This window comes from Larimichthys crocea, chromosome XVIII (genome assembly GCF_000972845.2).
Source record: "Larimichthys crocea isolate SSNF chromosome XVIII, L_crocea_2.0, whole genome shotgun sequence".
Classification (NCBI taxonomy): Eukaryota; Metazoa; Chordata; class Actinopteri; family Sciaenidae; genus Larimichthys; species Larimichthys crocea.
Window position 1 is genome coordinate 8,619,860 of NC_040028.1, and position 27,043 is coordinate 8,646,902.

Consider the following 27,043-nt stretch of genomic DNA (forward strand, 5'->3'; position numbering starts at 1 on the left):
CCAATCAGAGCAGAGGACTCAGTGTGACGCACGGTCACGCACTTTATTTTGAAGGATTGGTGGGTTAGCTGGGGTGGAGAGCCCTCTGTATAATAATAATAATACTAATAATACTAATAATACTAATAATAATAATAATAATAATAATAACAATAATAACAACAACAATAATAATAATAATACATTTTATTTCATAGGTGTCTTTCTGTCACCCAAGGACACCTTACAATAAAAAAAAACAAAAAAACAATAATAATAAATGACATACATTTTCTGCTTACTTAGTTAGATCCACTACAGAAAATAAAGGAACAAGTAGCCATGTTGGTGTTAAAACTCAGCAACCAACACTACTCTAATAATAATAATAATAATAATAATAATAATAATAATAATAATAATAATAATAATAATAATAATAATAATAATAATAATACATTTTATTTCATAGGCGCCTTTCTGTCACCCAAGGACACAACAACATAAACAAACAAAAAGAACCATAAAAGTAAATCAAATTACAAGAATACAACATTAAAAACAGATTAAAATGGGACAATGCCAATTGAATCAGATGAAGAAAGGCTTTTTTAAACACGGTGGGTTTCAAGTGCAGACTTGAATTGAGAGAGTTGATGTTCCTTATGACAGTATAATTCAAAATAATGCAATGCAATATATACTACTATTTTATAATATTAACACAACTTAAACTTTTTTATATATATATTTATATATTTTTTAAATTTTTTTTTATTAAGAAAAGGCAAATATACAAGTATACAAAATATTCAACATCACTTGCAAGATTGAACCAGCAAAAGTACTACATCCAGCAGTTCTTAATAATTTAGCCCTCCATCTTTATTTCCAGTATATATAGGTTTCATTTTTATTGTTCATATCAAGAAAAGGGAAGTAGTACTATTGAAGTAATAAAAAAGTCTGCTTGTGTTGGGGTTATAAATTCAACCAATTTATTCCACAAAAAATAAACTAAACAACTTTTCCATTTGAAATCGTTCCAAAGTTATTCCATCCCAATCAAAAACAAAGCATGTCCCAGATAAAGAGTCACAAGTTCATTGGTATCTGCATTTTTTCTTTCTGAATGCCATTCCAATACAAGCTCAGTTTGGGGTCCCAGAATATGTGATAATGATTTGCTGTATGCTGATGTTTTAAGTTATATTTGAACCACCATGCTTCTACACCAGCCCATAACAGACAACAGCTCCATGTTTTTTGTATGCTTCATATGCTGCACACTGGTTTTTTGAAACAATGCACATTGTCTTTATCAGAGTCAGTTGTCTTTGATCCATCCATCATCTGTAACTGCTGGAGCCTATCCCAGCTGACTTTGCGTATAAGACCCTACACCTACAGGCAATTAAGAGTCACCAATTAACCTATTAAGTGCATGTCTTTGGACTGTGGGAGGAAGCCGGAGAGAACCCAGGAAGACACAGGGAGAACAATAAAATTCGTCAAGGTTCGGACCAGGGACTTTCTTGTTGTGAGGCGACAGTACTAACCACTACACCACCGTGCACCCCCAAGTGAGTCTTTTTAATCCATGTAATTTTTCCAAGAAATTAGCCCGAGTTACCAAAAATGTTACTTTCAGTGTGGAAAACTGCTAAAAAAGACATATATGACAGAAAACGTATATTTAAAATGTGACAAAACTGCCATATTCTGGGTGTAATTAAATAATACACAGTCATGTTTTTACATTTTTAAATAATAAACATTAGTACACACAAACACACTGGAGGCATTGACAGAGACGTTTATTCAGATGAGTTGACAGAATTATCTTAGACATAATGAAAAATAACTCTCCATTCAAGACTAGAACATGCACTTTGGTGTGTATACATGAATAAATACTGTCTCTTGATAAGCATTGTGACAATAAAATATAGTGTAAGAGCAGTGTCTGTCTGTGTGCAGTCATTTCAGCCTCCCAGGTAGTGAGATGTCAACTAAAACTATCCACTGGACTATTTTTAGTAGAGTTGAAGTTCTGTTTCCCAAGAAACTGCCCAGTGGATAGTTTTACTTCTGAGTGACATACGAGAAAAGTTGTGACATAGGTAGTGAAACTTGCACCAGTAACAGGCTTTACATTTCCATAAAACAGTGGAATGTGTCTTTTCTATTAAACTATGTAAAAGTTAAGCGTTCTACGATAAAATACTACTGGAGTGAAACATTTTCTGAATGGAAATTATTCTTTCCCATTCATAACGGTTGGCTTACATTCTTAAGAGGGTCTGAGCCCTGAGGAAGTCGGTACACCTCACTAAGAGGATCACTTTCTCTGGATCACAAACAGCAGAGAGACACATGTTCTAACATCTTAAATTACTCACACATCCGGTCTCTGCACATGCCACAACCCGTCATGTTGTAACGCGCAGAGTTACCAGTTGCCATGCGATAAATTTTGTTACTGTAAAGCTCATTGTGTTCAGCTCTTGTCAGTATGACCAAGGTGTTGCTTCATTTCTATGGCTATTGTTAAGATGTTATGAGGTTCAATTTTACTGCATTACTTTGAAAGGATAGATGTTTGTGATATTCTGTTTAGCCCTCATGATTTTACTGTAAATGGGAGCAGACAAAACACAAACTGAACATTATAAACTTGGGATTTATTTCAGGGCTTTCGTGTTGGATTAATCAGATTGTAAAAGTGAGCCTAATAAGCTGGTAATTCAGTGTAAATACCAGTTTACATAGAGATTGTTTCACACATAAAATGCATAGCACATAATAAGGCAATCCAACGCACTGCAAAGTGATGGAGTCCATCACTATCGTGTAAAGGCGGCTACAGTATGACGTTAATAAACTGCAGATGCAAAAAGAAATTATGACTATATTATTTGCATGTTGTTAGAAATACACATTAATAATACAAAGACATGTTGATGGAAGAAATATTAGATATTATATGCTTGATCGATAAAACTGCATGTTTCTTAACTTTCTTTGGGTTTACTCCATTTTTATACAACCTGAATCAGACAGAGAGTAAAGGAGAAGAAGTTTAACAGCCTATCAGCACGTTTCTATTATCATTATTATTATTATCATTTTGAAAACACATGACCATCATCATTTGTGTTTGTTTATTTATATATATTTATAGAGTAAATAAGGCAAGCATGTGAAAAATATAGCGCAGTGCAGTATTTGAGCCAAAAGGCACTGAACAGGTTAACGTTAAACCTACTGACTGACTGACTGGACAACTATCTGTCAGCCTCAGGCTCCATGAATTTATTCTCCGTAACCGAAAAGACAAAAAGTGGAGTGTTCCACTGAAATAACGAAGCTAAATTTAACATACCAATTTTTATAAAACACACATTGTCAATCCTGGAAATGTGACTTGCATGGCCACGGTTATCCCTTTTCTCTCTCTCTCCAGCTGCTCAACTGTGTGTTTACTTTCGTGCGACCGTTTCAGACAGCTTCTTCAGCCTCTTCTTCAGCTCCAGAGGGAACTTCTCGTAGCACTTCTTACACACTGGCTTCATGTCAAACTCCACAAACTTGTTCCTGTGGAACAAAGAGTTACAGCAAGACATCATCACTCTCAGTATGTCAGTGCTACATCTAATAGGAATGGAACAGTGAGGAATGATTTAGCACCTTGTTACACTTGATAATCAGACATTTCATATTCTTAAAACACATTTCTGCAAAAGCATATAAACTAAAGAGCTGAAATGGATGTGTAAAGAAGAAAAAACTGAGGTCACAATTGAATATTTTAGACAGTTATTTTTCATAACCAACTGAACAGAATCATACCTTTGATGTAACGCTAAATGTTGTCTGTAACATCATCATCTCTGAGCTGGATAACCCCCAAACCTTTTTTTTTGGCCATGGGGCCATTATTGATATATGTAATAGGGACAAATGGGAAACATGGGAAGAAAGCATGAATGATAAGTATAAATGGATGATTTGTGACGAATGCTTTGTGCTCCAATAGCAGCTGAGCGAGTCCCAATCAGAACCTCGTCCTTTTGTGTAAGATTTGCTATGTGCCAGGTTCTTGTCACACTGTACACTGATTGTTTCACATTTTTTAAAAGTCACTTTGGATGAAAGCGTCACCTAAATGACTAAATGTAAACGTTAAACACTAGCTAACTAAATATTGATGATGATGAGCTTTCACACAGTGTATCTAAGTACAGGAAAAGATGAAGTTGATTGAGGTGCTGATTCATGTTTGTGCAGGCCTAGAAACGGGGATTTTTCTATCTATCTATCTATCTATCTATCTATCTATCTATCTATCTATCTATCTATCTATCTATCTATTTTCAGTATTATGAAGCCTTGGTAGAGGTAAAATGTTATTCATCAGTGGATGCTTTCTGTCCTAAATTCCTGTAATTCCACTAATACTGACAAGCTCCCTAAACCTTTCCCCCCAGCTGCCCTGGATGACGTTTCTTCCCAAAGCAGATAATCACTGGCAGGACCAGAGCACGTGTCAAACCCGGTGGAACCTCAGCACTTCACACTGCTGCAGCCATAAAGCTGCCGGAAGTGATTATGGTTTTACCCTTTACAGGAAACAACACATTCCCTTCATCATATGACTGATCTAATTTTCCTGTTTGGATAGCAGGGGTTAGCAGAGCAGCAGCCTTAATCCTGACTAGGGTTTCTGGCTGAGAAGAGGTCATGAACTGAACCCAGCGTTAAGTCACTCAAATATGTTCAGTCTGTGCGTATTCACCTACCAAATGTCTGCTTTCATTATTTGGCTTGAAAGCCTGACAGACAGAATAAAAGTGTCATGAAGCATGTTTGAAATATGATGGCAATGAAACAGAAAAAAAAGAATAGAAACAGAAAGAAGAAGAAGAAACTAACCAAAGGAAGAACAGTGGAAGTGAGGAGAAAGGAGAAAGGGAGGATCACAGACACATGGGTATCAATAATTTCTTCTTCTTTTCTTTTGAGTCGCGTTCACGCTTGGCCAGCCGGCGTTTCATATCGTCAGGCAGGCGTTCATAGCAGTGCTTACACACCGGCTTCAGATCCACCTCCACAAACTTATCCCTGACGGAGCAGGGAGAAGGGAGAAATGGGGAAATAAGAGGTAAGGAGGAAGAGGAGAAAGACATTGAGGCAGGAAAAGAGGGAAGAAGCAGGAGGGTGAGAGGGGAAAAATAAAAGGTAAGCGGTTGAGAGAGGGAAGGGGAAGGAAAAGTGGAGCAGGACAAAGAGGGATGATGAAAAGGAGGAGAGGTGGAGAAACAAACCCACAGAGACATAGGATTATATGAGGAAGGCGAAAGAAGCAGGACTGAAAAACAGACAGTCAACAGCAGCAAATAGTCCCAGACGCAGGGTAGTTATAAAAGAGAAAAATGAGAAGCAAAGAGAGAGTTTGCCCAATTCATATTCTGAATATGATGAACACCAAATAAGTTTATAATCTACGTGAGAATTTGTTTACTGATCCAAATCCACAGAGACAAACTTGCAGTGTGTCTCTTAGACCGTGTCTTACTTACTTGAGGGTGAGCTTGGTGTTGCAGGTAGAGCAGGCGAAACAGTTGACACACCAAGCCTTGTTGAGGGCAGACACCACTGACAAAAATAGAAAAAAAAAACAGTCACGTGAGACAATGTTCCAGATGATCATCATATGACTGAAGTTAAAGACTTCAGTCATATGATGGTAAAAACGTCAGTCATAAACTAAAGTCACAACTTTAAAAATTTGATTAAGTAGTGCCAAGAAATCTGCACAATGAAATAAATCAATCAAAATACAGTGACTCTCTAATGCAGTGGTTCCCAACCTTTTTCCTTTAGGAGGCTTTTTTGAACAAACTGACTAAAGGAAATACTTTATGGATATCTCACATTATATTCAAGTGTATAATATTAACAGCACAGAACAACTGATGAACTGTGCAAGTAACCTGAATAACAGACTGCATGAAAGGAGCGATTTTAATTATTTTTCCTGATATTATAGGAACTTTTTATACAGTCCTCTGTCTGTATTGTTATTATAATTTTTTTTACAATAATAATACTTTTTTTGTTGTTGACCAATTCAGTTTTATTCCCCCTGACACTTGGCCATGATCTATTAGCTCAGGATGAGGTGGTTTAGCAGAGAGTGAAGGCTCTGTGAATACAGCTTGTGTTCAGGTCTTCACCGTGTCCTTTTTTCAGTTTATATCTTAAATAATCTAAAAATAAAAAATAAAAAAATCATCTAGTTTTCTTGGCAGAAATGAATGAAATTAGACATACTGTATCTTCAGAAATAGAAGGTTGTTTCACACCCCTTAAAATTAAAAAGGCTTTGTGAAGCTTTGCTGACCTCTAGTGTGGGTCAGGACCCCCAGGATGGAAACCTGAGCTCTAATGAGCACTGACGTTAAGAAGGCTGCACAATGAGTGACATACGTCCACTCCACCCATAAACTATGAAGTATTTTTAATCAAAACAAGTTTTCTCACCGTCTCCTTCGATAACACGATTGCAGTGGTAGCAAACATCTCCAAACAGCTGAGCAAATGGGGACAGAAACAGACACGTCTTATGAGTTATGAAATTACGCAACACAATGCAGTGCTGGCAGTCTTAATCATGGCTTATACAACATGCTGCGTTCAAAAAACATGCAAACGAGCACAGGCTACAGAGGCATTTTGTAAGCGTCTATGTACTAGCACAAGTACAACACTAGGTGGAGTGATTACAATTTCTGCTGATTCTACTGTAAAATTTGCAGTCTTGAGCTTTTTTATCTTATCTCTTTCCGAAGCAAAGAAAACTGTGAACAAGTACAATATCTCCCTCATATAGTTCCTCATATATATCAGTACAATTTGTGTGTGTGTCTCACTCAAAAAGTTATTTTGTTTCTTTTTGTATTTAGTTGTCTGCCAGTTGTTGTAAATGTTGTGTTCACGTACAATATTATAGACTGACTAATTATTTGATGGACTGTTGGATTGCAAAACCATGTCTACAACTTAAAAATTTTATTTTTTAAACATGATGACCCTCCATCACAAATTTTAGAAGCCCTGGTCAAAAGCACAGTTCCTGTTAGTTACTAATCTAGACCAGGAGAGGAGCCAGAACATAGCCGGATGTTTCCATTTCTGTTTGTGTGTTCAACATAAACATTTTCAATACTCTTGAGTGTTACCTGGTTATAGTGTGTTTCACAGTAGGCCAGGCCCTTGCGTTCGTAGTGACGGTGTCCCAGGAAGGGTTTCTCACACTTGGCACACACAAAATGCTGCAACAACAAACCCACGGCCAAGCGTGCATGGTTAGCACGTCAGTCGGTACATTATCACATTTAGGCAGCAGCGCAATCTGTCTCACACTTTTTCAGGTCAGACCACAATCAGATCAGCTCAGTCCAGATGTCCTGTTACTGGGTCCAAGCAGAGTACACAGAGCAGAGGACAGTGGACAGAGTGGTGAGCTGGAGAGGGTGCGCTGATCTTCCAAACAGACATGAGAACACCATGGATGAGTCAGAGCAGAGTTACACCAATATGAGGGTAAGGAGGTGATTTTGTTGGCAAGAATTGCAAGCCATGTCAAGATAACTGACTGGTGAACTCATATATTAGTGTAACCCTTGTATGGAGGCCAAGCCAGGGAGAAGTGAGACACAAGGGCAGCAATCAACGTCAGGCCAATCTTTAATCCCCTCACCATGTCAAAGTGTCTCTCACAATAGGCGTGACCACCTCGCTCATAAAATGGGTGGCCCTGAAATGGGCGCTCGCACACATTGCACACATGATGCTACATGTGGAGGAGGAGCGAAGTCGGGGAAAAGAGACATAAAATGTGAATAGACAGAAGAAAAGATGGTGAATAGGGGTGGTGGAATGATGCTAGAGAGAAAATAACAGATGCAGAGACATAACAGAGAAATGATCCACATAGCTCGACGAAGGAGCGCACTGGACATAACTGTGGAGATCAAGCTCGTGTGAAACTTATTGTGAACCTCAGAGAAATCTGTTCCCTGTCTGTATATGCAGAAAAGACAACTCCGAATAAATAAAAACCTTCATCTTTTTAAATGTGAATTCAGTACAGTGTAAACATTTAAGTAGTCTCCTAAGCTTCATGTAACTGAAGCTGTTTTTAAGCACAGCTTAACATCGCACCTCCACATGCCACTGCTTGCCCATGGCATTAACCACGCGGCCCTCGATGGGTCTCCTACAGGCTCCACAGATGGGGACGCCCATCTTGTCATGGCAGGGCAGACAGTAGAGCTCCCCCTTCAGCTCCCTGGCATCGGCCGTCAGTTCCTTACTGCAGAGACAGAGGTGAATAAAACTCTAAGCTTTGACTGACGTTGACACAAACCAGAGCAAATACAAGACATGTATGCACATTCCACAGTAACGTGTATACATCCCTATACTTAGTAAGTAACTAATACAAATAACAAATTTGTTTTTGTTTTCTTCAGATATTTCTTTGGGTTTCTTTGACAAGGAAGAAGGAAGAGATAGTGGGGGAATGACATGCAGCAAAGGACTCCAGGTTGGATTCAAACCCTGGGCTGCTGCAGCAAGGACTGAGCGTTGGTCCATAGGAGCCCCCACATTAGATTTTTTTTACAAAATTGATGCTTATTTTTAACTTTAATTTAAAAATATGGATAAAGAAAATGTGAAAAATAATCAAATCTGAAAAGAAAAACAGAGAATGTAGTGAATGTTGAAGGTTGTAATTATAATGTGATTAAAATCGTTTTAATACTAACACATACACGTATAATTACAATTACATAGTTTGTCCAGCAGAGAGCAGTCTCTGATGCACTGCTTTGTGCTGCATGTGATGAGTGTTTGTGCCCCTTACTTTACTTTAGGTCTTTTTCACAGCTGCCATTTTAGCGTGAAATAGTCAACACAGGTGTTTCCAATGATACTAATTAAAGTTCTGGCTCTTTTATTGCAGCAGAGACTTTCCAGTGAGCCAACATGCAGCACAGCAGCACCCTGACTCTGTTTGACCTGAATGAACCTGAATTACCGGTAGTATCATTGGAAACACCTGCGTTGTCCACACTATTTCATGTCAAAATGGAAAAAGTTCTGTTTTGTTGGATCTCTGTGAAGTTTTATCAATGAATTTAAGTAGCAACAAATATTTATTTATTATTTACATTAGGTGTTTAGCTGATGCTTTATCCAAAGTCACTTACAAAAAAGGTAAACAATCATGGTACAGTGAGACTAGGACATGTTAGTGCAGCAATAAGTACTGTGACAGTACTACAGGATTCATGTTTTTATGATTTATGTCCAGTTGTTGGTAGTGCTAGGGGAAGAGGTTTAAACGTAGAGAGGGACGCCCCTGATCTGATCTGGAACTGGTTGCGTTTCACCAACGGGGGAACAGAAGACGATAATCACAGATGATGTCGGTCTCATCATATTTATGCCACTGGATTCTAACATCAAAGTGTGCATGAACTTGGCAGCATCATGACTGCATAACAAATGAAGTCAGTCATGGACAGCCAACAGCTTGCACCCAGCATCTACTGGAGCACGTAGTCCTCCCACTGCCTTCATGCTCTGAATGATTTGTGACCAGGTTAGTGTGTGTGTGTGTGTGTGTGTGTGTGTGTGTGCTTGCCCGCAGTTGTTGCAGTTGAAGTGATCAGGGTGGTACGGGTCATTCTTGAACAGCAGAGGCTGCTCCTCAATAATGGCGTGACACTTCTGACAGATGTACTTGCCGAGGCCTCGAGCTTTCTCTCTGTTGTGACACGGACGACACAGGTGCCTGATGGGAGAGTGAGGAACAGATGAGAGAAATCAAATGACAAAAAAAAAGACAGAGGGATGCTTCATTAGATAGCATGTTCTTCAAGGATCCTTCCACTTGTACGGCAACATCACAAATCCTGTCCTGTTAATAATCATCCTCCAGCAAGTCCTGGTCAAAGATTTACAAGCCAGTATGAAACTACTTATTTAGTCTAACTCAGACTTGGTCTATGAATACTTTAATATTTATTCTAACCTTATTTTAGTTGTATACACCTATGCACTTATTGCTGTCCTTGACAACTAAATTTCCCCGCTGGAGATCAATAAAGGTTTATTTTATTACTTACACTGAGCTAGAATTAGCATCGGTTTTCTTTAAGACCAGCATGAACAGGAGGAAAAATGACACCAACCAAAAACTATTTGAATACAGATAAGAGCATGTGAGTATTGTTTTAACCTGACCTCATCTAGTCCCAAAAAATGTGAACAAATCTTTAAAAGAATTTAAAACTTGATTTAGTTTTCTCGACAGAAAAAAACCCTGTTTTCTCAGTATCTGATTATACTCAGCTGACACGTTTCGTCTTCATCTCTATTTTTGAGGCTGGATAATTAAAAGGAGGTCAAGAGGGATTAGAGCTTTGATTCGCTGCGTGAAGCCACTTTCACCAGATTAGAGTTATATTTAATGTTTTATTAATAATGCATGGGCTGTTGCCATCAACTTATTAACTCATAAAAAATTTCAGAATTTGAGCTATTTTTTACAAACATCAACAAGAAGTGTGCAGTGTTTAAGAAAACATGAATTAAATATCTATAATCTGTAATAATATGTGTATTTTAATTTATTTGCTTTAATTAAAATTTGAACTATATATGCACAATTCATATACAATCCCGCAATCTGCTTTTTCTAACTGCTCACCGTGTGGCGGCTGCAGGCGGCACCTGGAGGACGCTGTGCCGTTAGATAGCCAGCAGCAAAAGTACGGACCCTGTTTTCATGAATGCAGCTTTATACTGTGTATTTTTTAAAATTGTGTCATGTAAGCTACTCTCTCTAAGGGCTTGAGAATGCTTGACATGGGTGTACAGAAGTTGAAGTTGAAGTTAAAGTTAAAGCACCAGATAAAACAGAATCATAGAAAACATCATCCAGCCCTGTATTAGACATAAAATGAGTGTTGTTGGTGGAATTATACTGACTGATTATCGAGAAACTAACCTTCCAGCATTCTTAACAAATCCAACATCAGCAAGCACAGCCTGGCAGATATCACAGCAGAAACAGTCTGGATGCCAACTGTTGTTCATCGCCTTGATCACACGGCCAATGATGAACTCACCTTGGAGAAGATATGAGGATTATGGAGAACAGTAACATTGGATATTTGTTGTTTAAATGCATAAACTCAAAGCTCAATGTGACCCTAAACGGATCAGGTAAAGAACATGGATGGATGGTATTTATTGTCTGTTACTGCAGTTGCTGTACTCACCACACTGATGGCAGCAGGGAGCGAACAGCATCTGGAAGTCATGTTCACAGTATTTCCTGCCCTCAAACTGTCAACACATTTCAAACAATTTGTACACAGTTAATTAAAGCACACAGCTGGACAATAAAATAACAATAACATTAAAAATATAATACTAAAAAAACATCTCCACAACCTCTATATGTATAAATATATTTTGTTACCAACGTGTTGTTGGACTGCAAGAAGGGCACGTTATATATTGAGCTGTTACATACAAATGAGTACAGAGTCAAAGAGCAGGCTCGAAATACAATCACTGATGCAACTTTTATAACAAACATGCCCACACACACATGAGCACACATGTTGTCTTCAACCTGTGCACACAACAATAAACTTAAAGGGTTAGGACTTTATTCCTAAAGGGTAAGCACAATGATTTTCTTTCTTCATGGTATGCATGCATTCAGGTAAGTGATATTTCTCTGTAACAGATATGTAAAGCAAAGTACTTAGACTAGACACAATGATATTCCAAAATAAAATAAAGTTACTGTTTCAGTGTGCCACATAGACATAGAAGGTAAAATAAGATTAATAATAGTAATATAGTAATATATAATAAGAGTAATATAAAATTAAAGTAAACATGGAATTATATAAAATACAACAAAAAAGAATAAAATATGTATAAATATTAATAGTGTACTAAACAATATTTAAATGTGAGAGGATGTGATGTTAAAGTGAGTATATAATATACTACTAAGACTAAATACTACTAAAAGACTTAAATTGCCTCATTATGTTTCAACAACAGCTTTGCTATTATTCTAATGTCCATGATTTAATTGAATCATCGTACTTCTAAAAACATTATGATCTAACTAATCAACCAGTGATGCTCAGAAACATCAGCTGATTTATGTAAAAAATAAGTCAGTTTTCACTGACTGAGACTCACCCATGTTTGTATTTTAAAGAGAAAGAGGTAATATTCAGCTGCTTGTTGTTTATTTATGGCAACAGGTAGGAATTATTTACAGGGGGTCAAAGGTTAATGGAAAGCCCTTGATGTTTTTGTTGATCGCAGCCTTAGAGACACCTTCTCTTTGATAAATTCACTAAACAGAGGCTCTCTGGGGCCTGCCGGAGAGAGACATCTGGCCTTGTGTCAAGGCTGGTAAGCAAATGGCTTACTGGAAGAGGGCTTCTAATAATTGGATACTGCATTAGGGTTGTGCTCACTCCTCTTTATTTACCTCAACTGGACCATGTGTTTAGATTCTTTGTCTAAGGAATGTGCACAAAGCAGTGATCTAACTGCCTGTAAAGAGAAAGTCAGTTCATTGACCCACCACGGCCATTTGAAAAGTGTAGCAAAGCTTACGTTTATTTTTTTAGTCTGTGTAAGAGTGTTCTTTTAAGCATTTCTAGTCCAATCAGGGTAATTTTTCATTGATCCATATTAGCTAAAAAAAGTCCATGTATTTGATAATCCACTGCCCTCTAAGTGTGTTAAGTTACAGCATCATGCGTCTATTATTGGATGATGAAAGTCACGCTGAAAAGACACCGGTGAGGACAAAATGTTACCTCATAGAAGAGTCCCTCAGGGAACTGTTGGAAACACTGGGCGCACACGAAGCACTGCTCATGGTAAAGTTCCCCGTTGCTGTTCACGATCTTCTCAGCCGGGGCGAAGCCGCTCTTGCAGCGCTCACACATGGCATTGGCCAGAGCGTTGGCCATGTTGCTGAGAAGAGAAAGAAAACATCAGAATCAGGATCAGAATATACTTAGACGGTCAAAACAACTAATAGGCATTAAAAATAATGAATTTATTAAGTAGAAGCAAGGAATGCAACTACATACAACCAATACAAGAGAACATACAATTAAATTTAGTTTAAGTTTATTTTTTTACTTTTAGTTGGGTCAATGTTTTACTTCAACTTATAAATGTCTTAAATATTTATATCAACAGACTAATGCTGCATTAAAGTGATAAAGGATTTTGTTTATTATGTTTTACATCTTGATATCTTTCTACATTGCTAATTTGTTTCTGTAAGTCAGATTTCTTGAGTAATATCAATGACCAAGAGGCTCACAGACACAAGGGCCATGTCAGGACACACCTAACACCATCTTATTAAAATCTATCACATCGTGATAGAAACAGCTGGAGGATTTATTCGGGTTTATTTTGGCTCTGCTTTATCAGGATGTGTGGATCAATGTGAAACCTGCATGTTGTCTTTTGAGAGAGGAGTGAGCTGAAGTGAGCATCTATTTCATCGGAACAGTTTTAGCAGTGAGACGTAGAGTCATTACGACACATGTGGCCTAATCTTGCCCTTTTATTAAACAATCCAAATTGTTTTACTGCCTCTCTGCAAAACATGAGTGTAATACATCAACGGGGCAGTGCCCCAGGCTAATCTTTATTTTTTGTCACTGGTGCCAGAACCTGCAGAACAAATGTGGTCACACCCAAAAACCTGCCAAGGGCTTCATAATAGGGTATTTATTTTATGTGTTTTTAAAAAAAATATTGACTAAACTGAATAAATCTACGATGATGGTTACAACGCCTGATTTTTATAGTTGTTGACAAGATTTGGTCATTTGAGAGAAGGCAAGTCACACTATCGTTTAAACACTGCTCAAAGTTTTCTGAAGTAATTCGACATTGGATGTTTGTAAGAAAAAACCAAGCCAACCAAGTGTCTGACTACTTCTTCTGCTTAGGGGTGGAGGTTATAGTTGAATGTTGTAGGGCAACATCTGTACCAGTGGACATTTCTCATCGCCTCATGGGACCCAACCCTAGGCTAGGCTGAACCTTGGATTAAATCCATTATGATGACTCCAAAAGAAAGACTTGAAAACAAAAGGATCAAACAGTTCTGAAGCAAGCATAAGCAGCCAATGTACAAAACCGCAACATACTAATTAATCCAGATGCTGAAGCACACGATAACACAATAACAGTGTTGCTTTACACCTGAAACAAACTGGAAGTAAATAGGAACATGTGGCAGACAGAGGAAAGGAAAAGGAAAGAGAGAATGGTGGGACCATCCTGGCTTCTCTGCTTTGTTCGAAAAGGTCAGAATACCAAAGTGTATCCAGGCAACACAAAGACACACACACAAGACCATTCAAGAGTTTCATGGAGTGATGCCATCTGTACATATTAACTGAGTTAGATCAACTTAGGAATTAACAAGAATTCCTAAAACACCCGGACATACTGCTCATTTATTTTTGGTGGGCTTTACTCTAAACTGCTCATTATTGTAACAATGCATAGCTCAGTCCTACCAAAGAATCTGCACTACAAAAAAACTGGCATACCTGATTTAATGCACCGACTTACGCACAGCTTTCATCTGAGTCCACTCCTCGCAAGCTTATCAAATAAATATTATTCTACATACCCCGTCTGGCATGATATCACACACACTAACAGCCCTGCCCTGTCCCTTTGTGGGAGGAAATGATACATCCCTTTGGCATTTCCATCCTCCTATCTGCCTCTAACATTTTGCATGATTGATAGACGAGGCTACAGGCAGTTGTAGGACTAAAACAAAATTTTCTTCATTAAACTCAATGCAATGGCCAAAATTCTCTGAAACAGTCAACTTAGACAGAGGAAAAGAGGGTGGACAGTTCAGTCAATCTCAGGGAGTTGTTAGTGTTGCAAGAAGGATATGATCCGTCAGCAGGTTTCCACCAAATATTAATTGTGTTCTGTATGGTTTAAGTAAAAAGCAACAAATCCAGCAGCTGTGTTTTTGGCAAAAATTTGAATTGTAATCAGTCAGACACTTCACTCCTTCCACCGCTTTAAGCCCACTGTGCTGGCCTGTGACCTTAAATGGAGGTTGGTTGTCAGCAAAAGGAAAAGGATGCAGACTATCACTTCTGTTATGAATACCTTCTGTTGCCTTCACTTTCCCTTCTCTGGTCATCCGGTTCCTTTCTTTTCCATCCCCTCTACACCATCCTCTGTTCTCAGTGGTCTGACTCTCTTTTATGACAATAAACGTGACACACACTGAAAGCTCTCTGAATAGTCAAAGCTCAGTCAGTGTGTTTCTTGGACTGTCTTAATTTCTTACTGCAACCACCACCGCCTTTTCAAATTATTTATTAGTCTGACCAGCAAATTGAAGTATTTGAAAGTAATTACAGACTCCTACACCATGAAACATTTGTGTTTTCTTCAATCCAGAGGTTAAAGCCCTAATTTGTGTAAAGCAGTGCATATTTAAATCACACCAGGTTATATATCTGAATATATCAGCTGCCAAAGAGCAATTTAAACTAAACCATGTCTGTGGTTGACAAGTTTTTTTTAAGAGTCCCTAAAGTCATTTTCAAATAGCACAAAAAGGGGCTTTAGTGTCTCTGACAGTCACCTAAAGGTGGCTGCTGCTTGCTTGTCTCACCTGAGCTCTATCATCGCCCCACATTCTTTATGTCTCCAACGTCCTTATACAAACCTGTGGGTGACCCTACGTGCATGTTTTCCCACAGACTACGATGAGGCCAGATCCGTCAGAAATGTATATTTAGCCTTCCTGTCCCTCATGCACACATACTTTGGATGCCCGTTGACATATTCTACTTTGCATAACAACTCCCCCCTCCCAACCCCCTGCACTAAAATAGCACTTCTTGTGTAGCTATCAGAGCTATCCATGCACCAACGAATATCAGGCTTCTTCACGTTCTGTCACACTAAAGTAAGCTCAGAGGAGACACACACATCCACTACGTCACACACGTTTTTCTGTACTTTTATCAGTCGAACTGGCATTCAGTTACCAAAACATATAATTCGTAATCTGAGATGGTAATTAAGTGATGTGGCAAATCATCCAGCAATCACTAACCATCACACAACCAAGCCAGGAAATCACAACTCCTATCCTGGTCTATGCTCTTTGATACTCACTAAGAGATATTAGACTTTAATTAGTATGTTTTTTTTTTTATGTAGGATAACTGACATTGAAAGTGGAGGTGTGTCACAGCCTCTGATACAAAACTTAAAGCATCTTTTAAAGCCATACTATCTTAATACTGTCAGCTCCTTAAAAGAAGATAAGGAAGGTTTTAACTGGCTAATAATACTAAAAAATATTATCACAAGGTGTGGTTTAAGGATTAAATTACAATAATCTAACAACCATCAACAGTGCTTTAACCCCCCTATCTTCTGTGTACTTACAAGCGAGCATAAAAATCACAAAACTCCTTATAGACTTTGACATCGCTCTTTCGCCTCTGGGACTTGGACACCGCAACCTCAGCCTCTCCCCCGTCACCACACTGAAGCCTCAGGTGGTGACCGTTCATCTCCCCATGAAGAACGTGGTCGGGGACTTCTCCATCCTCAGGTATTGACGGCGGCAGGAAGCGACCATTCATCTCCATACTCATTTACAACAAGTTTAAATCAACTGCAAACGTCCACACTCTGATAGAAATCTCCTGTGCTTGTTTAATGCGAGTTTCCAGTAATGGGAATGGCAATCCGGGAAGCAGCGGGAGCTGTAATCCACATAGCAAGAAGCAGACCGAAACACTGGTCAGACTGCACTGGGAGTACTCTCCCTCTCTCTCCCACACACACACACACTCCCTCTTTCTCACACTCCCACATCTTTCTCTTTTTTCCCTCTGGCACACACACACACACACACACACACACACACACACACACACACACACAGTCTCCACTCCTGTCACACTCGCTGTCTATTCTTGGGCAGGTTACTGAAATTAAAGAGCCCACCCTGACGCCTGTCCGGGCAGAGGTCACTGTGCCGTCACACACACACACACACACACACACACACACACACACACACTAGCTGTATTTTCATAACTACATGCATCTCTAATATCTACAGGCTAATATGTTATGTTAATGTGTGTGTGTGTGTGTTTGTTAAACAGCTGGAGCTTTTAGCTTTCTGGGAAATATAACAACATGGCTCCAATTCAGTGTTGCGCAAAGTAGAAACGTCATACAGGAAAGCAGAGAAGCTCAAGTCGTAAGACACCAAATAACAGATAACAAATGACTGTTTATTTCAGTCGGTGTATAAACACAGCAGCAGCATAGTTGAGACAAACACACAGAGGATGAAAATTAGAGCCAGATATCGTCTCATCAGTGTCACCCTCCTGAAATGAGGGATGCAGATCAATGCAACACTGGTTGGTTGGTTTCCAAACACACTCTAACACTCTCGCTGGTAAAACATGTCATATGAAGTTTATGGGCTGCTTATTTTTGGCAGTACCTAAAAGGATTAAAACTTAAGACCTAATGGAAACACGGTGTGTGTCTTCTCCCAGTGAGCCGACAGAACAGGCTTGAATATCAGTTTCCTGAAGTGATCTACGGCTTCAATTATAAAATATGTTAATCGCTCTAAGAAATCCCATATTGGTCTAAGCCTAAGCATTCCTTTAAACCCATGAATCTGTGTCCCCTCTGGGTAAATGATAGCTCTTTATGTCATTAAAGTCAACTGGCATCTCAAATTAATGACCACTTCCCAAACCATGAAAACAACATAAAGCCAGATCCGGAAATACACTCCAGTGAGACAAACATGTTCGCCACTCCATTAGAAAACAGCTGCCATGTTCATCCTGCAAAAGTAAGAGATGTGTAATGAATACATGAGTCTATAAAGGGTTACCTATGTGTGTGTGTATATATATATATATGTGTGTGTGTGAAACATGTCTCTGCGTCCTTCAGTATAACGGTCTTCTACATTACTCCATCATTCCACAAATAGACACCTAGTGGAGCCTCAACTCCAAACTAGGTGCTGGCAGCTGCTGTTTTGTGTCTGTGTGTGTGTGTGAGGGTTTGTATACATAGTTTGGGCCAACTCTTCCTCATCTGAAAGAGGCTGCACATAACATCCAATGTCAATTATTCACATTTTTTCCATTTAAATCCATCTTTCTTGACACTTTGATTTTTAAATGCATCATATTAGCGCATCTGTGCTGCGGTTTTGCATTGTTGTGTAGTTCATTTGTATACAATGTGGCACTGTAAGGCTTTTAACACTCACTTTTAAACCTTAAACCCTTCAGTCTCTATCAAGGGACTGTCTGGCTTCTGAAAAGAATGACATAATGAGCCAAACATTTCACCAGGCAGGCACCACATCATCTTTCCAAAACAAGAACAATGACTGCAGAAAAGTCACCTGTCCTTAGCTGGGTCTCAGTTGGAATCTCATCCACTGGGAAACAGTGCGGAGTGACTGGGGTACAATGGGCAGAGGGTGGGTGCCTAACAGGAAACAGATGTAATCTTTCCTCCTGATTACAGACATTGCTGTGTTGCAGGGTGTTCCACCCTAAAGTAAGAGCTCAAGAACTATTCCGCTCTCCGGCGTCTAGATAAATGTGCTCAAATGGGCATTGTTCATATTTCAGACTAAATGAACCTTTAGTGTTTTGAGTCCAATGTGCTTTCCAACATGGATAGAACAAAAAAGATCCAGCACACTCTTCTCTCTCACTCACTGATAAACACATACAAACAACAGCAGGGACACTGTAATAAATTAAAGTTGCACAACATGGATTTTTTTTTTTTAAAGAAGGAAATAATGCTCTTGCATCTGCTTAAACAGTGAACACATTTGTGATAGTTTCCAGTTTAAAGTATTACTACTAGTGACTTCACCCTGTACATACTTTGGCATTACTCTAATGTGGCATGTCAGGGCTCAGCACTAACTTTTAAAAATGGTTGCCGGGCTGGCAGAATTTGAATCTTAAGCAGTTAACGTGTCCACACTCAAAATACCAGTAGTGCAGCTGTTGTCATGTTCTTTACAGATTCCTCCGATTTAATTCAATGTGAGTAATCACACAGGCATTAAAATACAGCAGCGTAGACCGACTCTCTTCAGCTATGGACAGTTTACACATAAGGCAGTTTTTATTCCTAATAAGATTATTTATTGTTGTTGAATCATGAGCAGAACTAGTTCAAAACCAGAGCTAATTTGGTGGAAAAGGGGAACTTCTGATCAGCACTTCTCTTCTTAATATTTCCCATCTGGAGCCATGGTTGCAGTGTTTTTGACCCATTTGTTTTTATCTCCACAACACTCTTAACTTATCATGGATGCATGCTTCATGCATGTACGTAGTGTTCAGATAGCGTGTTTTTTATTTTTATTTTATCACAGCATTAGATTTTATTGTGACCTTTACTGTAGCTGTGGTCTGTAGAAATACTGCAATATTGTTGTGACTCTATGTTGCATGCTTGTAGTTCAATATTAAAAAATATTTTAGTAAAAACACAGAGGTTTTCAATGCCTGAGGGAGAAGGAGAGGGAATGTGAATGTCGATATGAATGTCAAACTGAGCTTAAACAGCAACTGTCAGCAGCCGACAAAGTGTCTCCGGCGTGCTCCCTCTGCAGGAGAGGATCTTGAGACTTCCTTGCGGGGTCATTAAAGGTCACTGGAGGGGTCACAGGTCTTGGAAAATAAGGTAGGAAATATACTGTTGCGATGAACTGACCTCTGTAGCTATTGTGGAGGTAGAGCCATTAATTTTCTAACAGAGGGTGGTTTGTGCACATAATCTACTGCAGTGATTCTCAATAGTCCATGTGGGCTTGGCTCCCACAGTCAGAAATATTTAACGCAATAACACAATGACAAGCAGTTGTCTCTTTCCGTCTGACACTTTTTTTTTTTTTTGCAAAACAACTCATTACAAAAGGCTAAAAGGAACGTGGGACCTTTGTAGCCTTGAAATTTAAAGACATGATATGTAAGCAAATAGCCTAATAATTAATTACATTACATTTTATTATGGATATTTTATATAGTGCTACAATAAACCTTTTGACATAAAATTGTCGGGGCAATGCAGGTGTTTCCAATGATACTAATTAAGGTTCCTTCCACATGCACCACAGCAACACCCTGACTCCTTAATTAGTATCATTGGTAACACCTGTGTTTACCATTGTTTTTAAGGATGGATTGAGCTCTAAAATAAATATCTATCATCTATTTATCTGTACTTATTTTTCTCTTTCTGCTGCTGTACCACCTGTCGCATTACTGCCCTCTGGGGGGTCAATAAAGAATTATCTCATCTGATACAGGATTCCTCATTTTCAAGTCAGCCAGGGAAATCAAAAATTTTATATTGGCTCAGAAATGAAAATGTCCAATGTTTACCATATAAAGAAAATATAATTTGGACGACTGAAAACACACAATCCTGAATTATATTATAGAGCATTTTTCGGCTGAATGGATCGGTGTCTGCACATCACATTTTTTAAGATTTTCAGACCCTCGCTCTCAACCGGTGCAAGACAAGCAGATTCGGGCCACAGATCAAACACCACCTGCTAACACACCCACAGTTACCCCCCCACCGCCTCACACACACACTGTGTCAACAGCAACCATGGTGACACAGACATGAGGGCTGCTGGCAAGGCATAAAGTCTACACAATGCAACCACGTACACACACACACACACACGGACAAGCACACGTGACACACAGTTATACACACTGTGACTGTGCAAACATAATTTATGACTAACATTTCCTTTGTTTTGCACTTTTTGTTCCAGACGCCCATTTTGACCTGACATGATGGAGAGTCCAGTTCCACTTAACCCTGGACATAAACACCCCAGAGGAGTACATTTTTTCCCCCCCAATTTTGTAAATGAAACACATGTTGGACTCGACAGGATAACACTTAACTCAACTCAACTCAACTCAACTTTATTTATAAAGCCCTTTAAAAACAGCTGCAGCTGACACAAAGTGCTGTACATAAAATAGAAAATGAAATAAGACATATAAAACAAAGGACAATATAAAAACAATAATAAACGATAAAACAATAAAGCAACGATAAAGCAAACACAGAAACAGAGTCTCATGCTGGTTTAAAAGCCAAGGAATAAAGTGACTTAAGTAAGTAAGTGGTGTTTCTTAATGATTATGGTACTTAAAAGTGAGGAATGAAGTAGCTGCTTTGTGAATCTAGTTCTGCTTTTAGTTCATACCACAATTGTTTTAATAGTTAGTGTTACCATCTTTAAAAAACCATCTTTAAAAAAAAGAAGAAAAAAGTCAGGTGTATGAGACTCCTGGCTGAAATATCCTGCGTCATCACTACGGTATTTTGAGTGACAAAGTAATAGTGCCAGATATTATGTATCCTCCAAAAGTTTTTAAATTATTATTTCATTAATTAAATAAAAAAAAAAACCTGCCTGACACCGTTGCATGATAAGGTAGCTTCATAGTGAGCGTGTGTGGTTTGACTGGGGACACCTCGAAAGAGAGCTCCCTCTTTCTTTCCACATTCCTGACATTACTACATTCCTCTGATCACTTCGGGATCACACAGACACACACACACACACACACACACACACACACACACACACACACACGCACGAGACAGAGAAGGATAGACAGAGAGGTGTTTGTCAAAGACAGAAAAACATCTACACTTTGTTATTATATTGTGAAAGCAATATTGCCAAACTCTGCACAGGTTGTCTATCACAGCTGGTCGCACGACTTAGAGGAATTCAGCCATCAGCTGCAGTATTTACTGATCAAATACTCCACCACATCTCACCGTATCTACCCCTGTCAATACACAGCACACAGAAAAGGCCTTGTCTTCAAATGATTCTGTTTAGTTACTTACAAACACACCCTCACTTTCTTGCAAGAAATCCGTCGATAAGCACTAACTAAAGACCACAGGACAGCACATTCACAAACATCATAACACAAGATTGAGGTTACTTCAGACAGTTTACACAACCTAAACAGAAGATACACACAGAAAAAAAACGTAACTTATCAGGAAAAATGACTTCGGGAATGGAAAATGAATCATATGCTCGCTGGCCAAACGCCTCCACAAATCCTTTTCTTGAGAAATGAAAGATAATCAAAAATGATTTCAGTTTTTTAGACAGCCTGGATGATGGACATGTCTAGAGAATTGATGTCTTTATTTTTAAGTGGATAGTTTCTATCTGAGCCAATTTAAAGGGGCTGCTACAAAGATTTAAATGTAAAACAGTCTTATCTATAAATAAAAAAAGTGTCTGGTACAAATTGAGAATGACTTACAAACAGGGCAGAATATCACCGACAAAACATACAACATAAACCCCAGTACAAAGTGGTCATAGAGCTGAATCAACATTCCTCTAATACAGCTGCATTAATAATACGAATAGCTTCACAAAGGTACACTCACCTGAGGCTGTCCCCGGCCAGACTTCCATAGCTGTCTGGTCTCTCCTGTCTTCGCCTGTACAAGTCTGAGTTTGACAACTCTTTCAGCCTCAAAGAGTTCATCTCCCCTTCGCCTCTCTCTCTCCCTCCCTTCCTTCCTTCCTTCTTCCCCTCGCCTACTGAGAACACTCAACCCACAGAAATGAGAATACTCTAAAGAAAGTGTGTGTTAACATATGAGCCGGGTAAAAAAGATCCAAGTCTTGTGCTGCTCTTGTTCTCTCTCTCTCAAACACACCTCCAGGGCTCGCACCCTTGAGGAAGGACATAAACAGAGGAGTGGTTTCGCAGCCTGCACACCTATCAGATACTTCTTCTTCCCACCTTCCTCCTCCTCCTACAGCAGGTAGAGTGGAGAGGGAGAGAGATTCACAGAAGAAGAGAGAGGCATTGCCCTTTCGAGCCTTTACCCCCGCTGTCTCCTTTACCTCCTACTTCTCTCTGGCTCATTCCTCTGTTTAAAAGCCTGAGACAGACAAAAGAGAGTACAAAGAACAGAAAGAAAAACTATGTTCCACACACATACTGTGTACAATGGCAGGATATTAGTGCTGATAACTGCTTAGTATCCAGCTAATACTAAATAAAACCACTAAAAACAATATTTATACTGATACTGACACTTATACCTTATATTTATAACACTTTTAGAAAGGGTCCATCATGTTTGGTCAGTAAGTATTGTCTCACAAGTTTTTGAGCAACTATGAAGGACAGAAACTGACATATATAGACCAATATATTCATAGAAAAGGCTTAAAATTGATTTATTTGTCATTACTTTATCAACACTGGTGTGTTTTTTGTCCTTCATGAGCAACTGACCATGTCAAGCACACTATAACTTATTAGTGTCTCACTCGTCATCAGTCAGTCTCATCCGGGACAGGCATAATAACAGTGTTTTCACTAAACAGGGGTAAAAAAACACCCGTAGTCAACATTTTAGTCTGGGAAGCAGCTTGTTTAGAAGGGTGCGATCACACATGCCGAGTAAAGACGTGTTACACTGAACAATGCCGTCATGTTTCAGACATACACTCTGCTCTTCAATTTGAGTCGCTCCGGCAGAAACAACAAACTATTGAAGACAGCGGGAAAATGTCAGTCTATGAATTATTCATCACAATGTTCTGTGGGAACAAGAGATCCTCCCCAACAACCACAGATGCACATTTTCACACAGGCCTGAAAAGTTGCTTCTCATACATGTTTATTTGAAAACAAGCTGTGCTGTGCTGTAGCTGTGACATCATCAAACGCAAAGAGACACGACTGGTGGCGAGGAAGCAAAACAAAACAAGCTACTTCAGCAAGCAGCTGAAGAAGAAGCAGATGTAAACAGGCTGCAACACTGAGAAACAGACTGATAAACAACGATTCTGAAATTGATATCTTAGATCTGTGAAGGCTGTGAAGTGAAGCCAATGCTGAAGTGTCAAAAACTGCAGTTCCTCGAACGGCCACTTGAGGCTGGCTACAGAACAACTTAACTTCCATAAGCCCCCATGTTAAAATGTCCAGCTTCACAGCAGAAATAAACATGTTCATAGCCAAGTTCAGTCAATGGTTTTGGTCTCTATAGCTTATTTCTGTGTCCATGAATTTTTGGTGAATTTTCTTTAAGATGTGCATAATTAACAGCGTGACCGCTTGATTGACAGGTAAGTGCCGTTACAGATGGCTTATTCGAGCACCCAGGAATCATTTGGCCCACCTCAGCGCCACTTATGATCCACATCTTTGCTGATATTTAGATTAACCAGGAGGCAGAAGAAGCAGTACATCCAACATGGCATATTTTCGACTTCAAAACAGCACTTCAGAAATCTGTGGGTGACGTCACTCAGGCTCTGTCTTTGCAACTGCACTTGGGGTGAATTTCTACATAACACACCCAACCAAATTATATTAAGGCTTAAAGTTTTGCATAATTTAGAGCAATGGCAGTTTCGATTGACAGGTTGGTACTGTCACACGTGGCTTGTTTGAGTAACAAGGCTTCATTCAGCCTGACTCAGCTGACCCACACTTCACTTTGTTGCCCATTTTTGGATCTCTGTGGGGAGCCAGCACAGGACTGCCAAGATGGCAGCGACGCATCAAGTATACAGTCTGAATGATGATGATTAATTGTATTTAATCTGTGTATACCATTCAGTCAGTACCTACACCTGTCATTACAATACAAAGGTGTGAAAGCTGGATGGTGTTCAATGGCAGTGGGTGGACAGAAACTGTGTCTCTCTGTACAGACACTCACCTGCGTTACGAACAGCTCACACTATGCAGACTTAACCTCAGCCGCTTGCCTTAACCTGTTCAGCATTCCACGTTGGTTTGACACACACACACACACACACACACACACACACACACACACACACACACACACACTAAAAGCAGAAGTGTAAAATGGGAATGTTAAACTTCAATATCAGCTCCACATCCTGGAGCAGTTGGGTCACAGTAGCGCAGGCTGACATGTCTGAGTACGCCAGAACATTTGTGATGAATCATAGTTTCAGACTTTATATGTGAGTTCATCTCACTTTCATTCAATGCATTTGTGGGGTGTGCATTTACTTTAAAAACTGGTAACTGTCACACAATTTGAGCCAATGAAATGATCATCTGCTTTGATTTACAGAGTAAAGTAGGGCTGGCACTAATATATTCATTTAAAAATTAGTTTCAATGGGGTTAATATTCAAACTGTTTTACAACTTTCAGGTACAAGACTGTTTAAGGTAGTTTGCCTTGAGATCTATTGCATACTCTGTTGACCAGTAAACTCACTGATTACTGATATAGTGGCCAATAATGGTGCTGCTTTCTTAAACCAATAACTTGTTTACTTTACTTGTTAACTTTGTTTAATAATTACATGCATTATATGCTGGAAAAACATACTGGTGTATATCAGATAACGTATGCGTCAATACAAATATGTCCACATCAGACCAATATCGGCCGATAATATTGCCACCCTGTTGAAACATCTTTCTACACATCACTGACACACATCTTCCCAACCGAGCAGTATATCCATTAACAAGGGTAAATGTCTTGTTTTAATAATTTTACATGCTGACAAACAGCTACAGATCTGTTCCTCTGTTTCAACAGTGTTCACACTCAGAGACAATTAAACAGTTGTGTTGAATCTAAAAATGCATGTAATCCTACATTTTTTCCCCCCACACACAGAAAATTACTCAGCAATTATGAAGAGAATGGATAATGGCATTAGTATCAGTAAAAATCAATTATGATCCAAGTGGTGTCATACAGTAGTACTCTGTGTTATGACCACAGCAGGATTTAAAGGTTAATACTGTGTTTTGGATTGAACATGCGTGCAGTCAAAGCACTGTGCTGGTATGAATGTGCTGAGAGAGCTGTCCTGTTACACACACACACACACACACACACACACATGGCTGAAACAGCAGACATTTCCTACAAATCCCAGAAACGCCACAGTGACGCTCTCTGCCACGTGAGTGTACTGCCACAGTGTGGACGACGCTGGTACAACAGCTGCAAACTTCAGACTGTAATAAACAAAATGTATCCGTGTGTTCAGCTGACTGAAATTAATATTACTTCTTAGCACTCCTGAAATCATTTATCACTTTTGAAACCTACCATACAAACTGATTATCTCTTAATATACTCTATATGTGTTACAATGGATTTTTTTCATCTGCTGTTTAAGTGAAGTGTGATTTCAAACATTTTCACAGTACACAGTGACAGTGGACAGTGTTTCCCGAAGACCACACATAGGGGGACTACATTGAAGTGTACAGACTTTACAACAGAAAATACAACAAGTGCTACATAAAGTGCAGTACGTTTAGACAAGAACAGTAACAGACTTGGAGGTGAACGGATGCTACATATGGATATATACAGCACAGAGTAGAGAGGTTGATATTGATTAATATGAGATATTAAAGTACTTAATTACTACTTTTCTGATACTGTGATCCAATTTTAGGATCATACACACATATAAGAGTAAGTATATGAACAAGTACTTACAAAACAGTCCTAATTTTGAGCCACAGCACAAAGATTTATGCAATAAAACATCACCAGTATCAATATATGACTTCCTAATACACTATTAAAATGTGTTATGACCGTGCACAGCTCTGTAAACAACAAAACACTGTGGTTTGCAACACGCATTACGGATAGTTCTAAAAGTAATATGCATTATTCTTACCGACGTTTCGTGTCAAACTGTGGTGAGGATATTTTAGTTGTTGCTAAAGTCCCTTTGCTGTCACTGCAAACACTCGTACTGCCTTTATCTGAGTCTGCATGGCCACATC

The 27,043-nt window shown here is 38.9% G+C and overlaps 1 protein-coding gene across 6 annotated transcripts; it reads right to left on the reverse strand.

The window, feature by feature from the left end:
• Positions 1-1,779: 1,779 nt before the first annotated feature.
• On the reverse strand, positions 1,780-27,043 carry lims2 (LIM and senescent cell antigen-like domains 2). Of its 6 annotated transcripts, none has more exons than XM_019277568.2 (11): positions 26,935-27,043; positions 12,918-13,077; positions 11,340-11,406; positions 11,066-11,186; positions 9,698-9,847; positions 8,209-8,359; positions 7,224-7,316; positions 6,526-6,574; positions 5,562-5,637; positions 4,915-5,103; positions 3,489-3,576 (listed from the first exon to the last, which is right to left on the reverse strand). In XM_019277568.2, the coding sequence occupies exons 2-10, from the start codon at positions 13,071-13,073 to the stop codon at positions 4,959-4,961; spliced, it is 1,008 nt and encodes a 335-aa protein (XP_019133113.1). In that variant the 5' UTR covers positions 13,074-13,077; positions 26,935-27,043; the 3' UTR covers positions 3,489-3,576; positions 4,915-4,958. The 6 variants fall into 6 exon arrangements, with proteins under 6 accessions (XP_019133111.1, XP_019133109.1, XP_019133113.1 ...); XM_019277565.2 differs by lacking the exon at positions 26,935-27,043 and adding an exon at positions 22,660-22,981; XM_019277563.2 differs by lacking the exon at positions 26,935-27,043 and adding an exon at positions 16,570-16,990.